This window comes from Aplysia californica, unplaced genomic scaffold (assembly GCF_000002075.1).
Source record: "Aplysia californica isolate F4 #8 unplaced genomic scaffold, AplCal3.0 scaffold00644, whole genome shotgun sequence".
Lineage (NCBI taxonomy): Eukaryota > Metazoa > Mollusca > Gastropoda > Aplysiida > Aplysiidae > Aplysia > Aplysia californica.
In genome coordinates, this window is record NW_004797914.1 from 187,239 (window position 1) to 192,802 (window position 5,564).

Genomic DNA, 5,564 nt, shown 5'->3' on the forward strand with positions numbered 1-5,564 from the left:
TATACTTATCGTGCCGCCATGATATCTCTTGCGCTCTACTATCTCGGTACGCTCATAATTTCGTCCGGCACAGCTCTCTTCTATAGTACTAACCAGCCTCTCTCCTGCATTTGTCCCTATTCTATCATTATTATTGCCATTATCATTACCTAGGGCGTGGCGATCTCCCAGAGCAGAATGCCGTAGGCCCAGACATCCGACTTTGTGCTGTGTCGACCGTCCACGAGAGACTCCGGGGCCATCCAGCGTATGGGGAGTGGGCACTGGGTGGGTGGATTGCACGCGGAGGGTGGGGTGAGGGTTGATAGGTGGGTGGATCGGCGTTCGGGGGGTGAGGGGGTGGGGGTGATGTAGTTGTGGTAGGGGGGATGGAGGGGTTGGGGGGAGGGAGGATATGGTTAATTGGGCAGGGATAAAAATATTTAAAATTTGAAAGTTAAACAATTAAAGAACTGAATTTATGTGCGATGGTGTCTTCAGAATAGAGATGACTTTCACTATGAAATTTAATTAAATTTGTAATTTAAAAAATCCAGATGCTTGACGTTGCTGCCCCCCCCCTCCCCACCCTCCCCGCCCCGCTTACTTTATCTTGTCTTTGTTTATCCTTACCTAAGATCAATCTCTAAATAATTAATTATACTATCATATATTATCTCTTGATGCCGATAGTTCAGTGATTAGGTTGTTGGGCTTGTAGCTGAAAGGTTATGGGTTCGAACGTTTTCAGAGGCCCTTGTTGTGTCTCAATGAAAGGCATTTTGCACGATTTTTTTTCACACTTCATCCAGGTAGGAATGGGTACCCGGCTATAGACATCGAAAGATCTTTTCAGTTTGTTGGTCTTTGAGTGCTTAATCAACTGCTTGCACTGCATGCTTTCCGGGAAGCCGAGAATGTTTTTGGATGTTCTAAGGTCTGCTTGGGTAATAAGATACAGATTGTAAAGCGTATAGAGCTTGCCGTAGAGCGGAGTTATGTCCTACTCTTGTTTACTTGTGTGAAGGACCGACATCACTGCACAAGGGGCATTCCCATAAGCGCTCCATCCCCTGAAGAAGCACATCTCGAAGTGTGTAGATGCTGACGGTTCCAAGCACTGGTTGATTCCATAGCATTCTGCTCCTCCCACTCAGTCTTGAACTTCTGCAGGCGCCCCATCCAATTTCAAGCTCACGAAGTCGCTCAAGATGATGATATTCCATCTCTTCTTGTTCTTGTTCTCTTTTTTCCTTGACTGACCGTACAATTTCATTTTTGTCAGGGCACAGCTTTCCTTCTGGTTTTGCTTTCCCAGCGAGCTTATCAGACCGCTCATTGCTCTTGACTCCAGCATGGCCCGGGGTGAAGATCCACGTGATCTTTTTCATTGTTGTCCTCTTCAGGAGCTCTTTGCATTCAGCTTTAAGGTTCCCACTTTCAATCTTCCTCAGAGTGCTCTGAGAGTCTGTGACAAAGACCTCATGTGCTTGTCGAGTTGTTGTGACCCATCTGAGAGCCTGAGTGATTGCCTCTATCTCCAATCTCATGCTAGATGTTGTCATATCGTATGCTCTCTGCTGTTCCTGCACCAATCTGCCACTCACTCTTGCTGAGAAGCCCCATCCAGATTTTCCCCCTCGTTTAACAGACCCATCCGTGTATACAACCACATCTTAGTGCCGTGAGTTTTCTTCAATCAGTTGTCGTATCTCAGCATCTGTCGCCCAATGCGGCCACTCTCTACATTCTCTGTTCAGCGTAATCACTACCTTCCCAAAATCTCCCTGCTGTCTCTCATTCATCTTTATCCATTTTTAAGCCCGCTTTATATCTTCCAGTGGGCAGACTTCTTTGATGGTGTTTTCAGCCTCAGCCATCCATGAAGCTCCTCGTTTTAGGCGATTTCCCTTGATTGCTCCAATGGCTTCGTGAAGTGAGTGTTGCTTATCCGCCGCCACCCTCATGTACGCCCTAACCTGCTGCTCTGTGAATGATAAAGATGAAGGTCCTCTCGCAAGCATCCTCCCCCCCCCTCACCTCTCCTTCCCTACCTTCCCCTCTCCCCTCCCATCCCCCCTCCCCCTCCGACTCCCCCTCCCCCTCCCTTTTCCCCTCCTCCTCCTCCTCCCCCTCCTCCTTTACCTTAGAAGTCCTCTCAAATGCATTCCCCCTTCCCTTCACCTCTCCCCTCACCTCTCCCCTTCCACCTCACCCCCACCCTTGCCCTTCACCTTCCCCTCTCCCCCTCACCTCTCCTCTCCCCCTCCCCTGTCACTTCCACCTCCTCCCCCCCTCCTTCCCTACCTTAGAGGTCCGTTCGTAGGCGTCCTCGCCCTCCACCACCCTGGCCAGACCAAAGTCTGTGATCTTACAGATGCCTCTGTCGGTGATCAGGATGTTCCTGGTGGCTACATCACAGTGGATTATCTGACGGGAGACAGCACAGATAGATACAGATGTATAATGCATATAAATATAATGAGAGGTAGGGGGAGATAAGCTATGTTTGGAAGATACAGAGAAATCCATGAGTCATCGTGGCGAAAGCAGACGCTTGTCAAAGTAAAAAATCAACATTTTTCTCTGCTCGTTTGGGAGCATCATTTTTGGTTTTGTCTTGAGCTCAGTACCTTTAATATCCACTTAAAAACATATTTCTACTTGATATTAACAGAAAAAAACCCTTGATCAAAGACGTTCGAAATTTACATTCTTTTGTAGTTTCCAGGGCTGCCTCAGCTGTGGAAGACACCAAGCTTTGGCGTCATTGCCGCGCTGAATTTATCTCTGATACCAGCCCCTCCCCCCTCTGCAAAAAGAAATATCTCTTTCCATCGCAAATATCTCATCTTCTATTCGAGACATATGACTTGTTTGTTGGGTATTTTTTTCTCCAAAAGCCAAACAATTCAACAAACTCTAAGGTTGTACCAATACCTCCATGTGTTCAAAACTTGACTAGCGTCTGATCCCACCTGTCGTGGCACACGACAACAAATAAAAATCTGTCGATATCACTAAGATAGACACGTTTCCAATCAGTGGCTTGTCCCAGTAAAAAGCTATGAGTATCAACCATGGACAATTACCAGAAATACCATAAAGAAAAAAATAAGAACAAAACAGAGAGCGATTGAAAGATATTTTCTGAGTATATAAAATATAAAATTAAAAGCGCACAAAAATATAAGGGAGCACAGGGGTGAAAGATATACCTAAATTTATACTCTGACAAAAATAGAAACCGGCTGGTCACATAGGTAGAGCGAAAGATAACAAGTGTACAAAAAGATGCACTGTATGGAAATCAACAACAGGAAAAACCTCAAGAGGAAGACCAGAAAGAAGATGGCAAGATGACATCAGAGAGAGTGGACGGATACAGCCTGGACAAGGGGAAAAACTGACCGAACTGAGTGGAGGTCGTTGTTGAAGGGCTACTTCATGCATGCAGTGGACAGACGTCACACAGTAAAAAGGGAAAAAGGAAGAAAGAAAGAGAGGAAAAGAAAACAAAGACAAAGAAAGAAAAACAGAAAACAGGAAACACAGACAAAAAGAAAGGTAGAAAAAGGAAACAAAAGCAGAACGAAAGACAGAAAAAGGAAACAAAGACAGAAAGAAATACAGACAGAAAGACAAACCGATAGAACGAAAAAAAGAAAGGAAGAAAGAAAAAACGAAAGAAAGAGACAGACAGACAGACAGACAGACAGACAGACAGTCAGACAGCCAGTCAGACAGATAGACAGACAGACAGACAGACAGACAAACAGACAGACAGACATACATACATTCCCAACGTACGCTATGGTCTGCCAGGTGTTTCATCCCGCGCGCAATCTGCAGAGCGTAGGCGATGAGATCACAGCAGCTGAGCAGATTATGGTTGCTCGTGTCACTTTGGTGGGTGTTGGGCACGTCTTGGGGGGATGTTGGTGGTGTTGTTGTTGCTGGTGGTGCTGGTTGTGGTGGTGTCGTTGTTGCTGCTGCTGCTGTTGTTTGTGTCGTTGTCGATGGTAGTGGTGGTGTTTTTATTTGTTTTGTTTTTGTTGGCAGTGTTGTTGTTGTTGTTGTTTGTTTTGTTGTTGTAGGTGGTGGTGGTGGTGGTGGTGATGGGAGTGATGATGGTGATGCTGGTTGTGATGTTGGTACAGGTAGTTGCGGTTGTGGGTTTGTACAATCGTCAGACTGGTCCCCTGTCAAAGGCATTGCCCGTTGGAGGTTTCTGTGATGAACGTCTTCCACAGACAGACACATAACGTCACTAGAGAGAGACTGTAGTATCTTCTCGGCAGTTGTATTTGATGAAGAGATTTCTTGTTCTTCTTCCTTTGCTTTCTGTCTTTTCTCCTCCTTTCCACCCTTCTCACTTCTCTCCCTCTTCTCTTCACCCTCTCTCCTTTCTTTTTTCTCTACTTTCTTTCGCTTCGTGTCCTTCCCTCTCCTCTTCTCTCTTGCGCTATTCTCTTCTCTCTTTCTCCTCTCGCCTGTCTCTACCGTTTCCTCTTCCATCTTTCTGTCCTCGTTCCCCTCACCCTCTTTGTCGCTGTTGTTGTTTTCTTGACCTGTTTTTAAAGGTGAAGGTCGTCTGTCCTCAAAGATGCCCACAGGATTCCGTTCTGTCCAACTAGGGCGCTGAGGACTCCAACTAGCCACCAGAACTTTCTCCTCATCAACAATGTCTGGGCTGCCCAACTGGCTTTTGATTCGAATCAGTTCTTTCTGCGTCCAGAACTGATCATCACTGATTTGATCTGAAGATTCCTCGCTCCCAAAACTAACGCCCTCGTCTTTACGATACAAAACCGAGTCAAACTGGCAGGATTCCAAAGCCTCTTCTTTGCTTCTCTCGTCTTTGATCAGACTTAGCGTGTCCCTGAACAGGGAAGAACAGGACTTCATCCTCGTCGGCCAGCTGGTTATGACATTGTCCTCACTGTACCGCCTACCGCCGACCCGTGCCCTGCCAAACAAGCGTTCTTCCAACATCAGCTGCTTCTCGATTTCGCTCTCGAGTCGGCGCAGCTTTCCACCATTTTGTGACACACGTTTACGACCACATTCGGCCAGAGTGTCAAGGACACACATTGATGGGGTGTCCTGCACGGACGGTGTGTCACGTTTGTATTTCAACACATCGTTAAACTTCTCGGACACACTCATCCCAGCAGCACCTTTCAGAATGTGTGCTTCTTGTTTATCTGCTTCTTCAGTTGACCAACGGATTACGTCATCACTGAACTTGACCTTGATCTTGGCTGTAGGGTTTCTGTCTAGAGCAGACGATTTGATATACTGGTGCTGGGCTTGTTTATCTGCCATGCAAGTTGACCAGTTAGCATCATCGTCCTTGAACTTAACCTTTTCTGTGGAGGCTGTGCCTGGGGAAGATGGCATTGCATGCTGCAACCCAGGGCTGGTACGGGGAGCAGTCAGAGGTGAGTCATCCTGCTTAAGGAATTCATGTCTGCGCAGACGATAGCGTCTCAAGAACGTCTGCAGATCCCCGCCGCTCACATACTCCATGATGAGTAAAACTGGCTCTGGGAGGGAGGGAGAAGGGGGGGAGAGGGGGGGGA

At 46.9% G+C, this 5,564-nt stretch overlaps 1 protein-coding gene across 1 annotated transcript in view; it reads right to left on the reverse strand.

The window, feature by feature from the left end:
• LOC101859268 (tyrosine kinase receptor Cad96Ca) overlaps window positions 1-3,498 on the reverse strand; it is a gene marked incomplete in the record, with an annotated part of 5,706 nt that extends 2,208 nt beyond the window's left edge. The window contains 2 exon segments of the mRNA XM_013087826.2: window positions 155-263; window positions 2,287-3,498. Of these exon segments, the coding sequence (XP_012943280.2) occupies window positions 155-263; window positions 2,287-2,511 (334 nt within the window).
• Window positions 3,499-5,564: the final 2,066 nt, after the last annotated feature.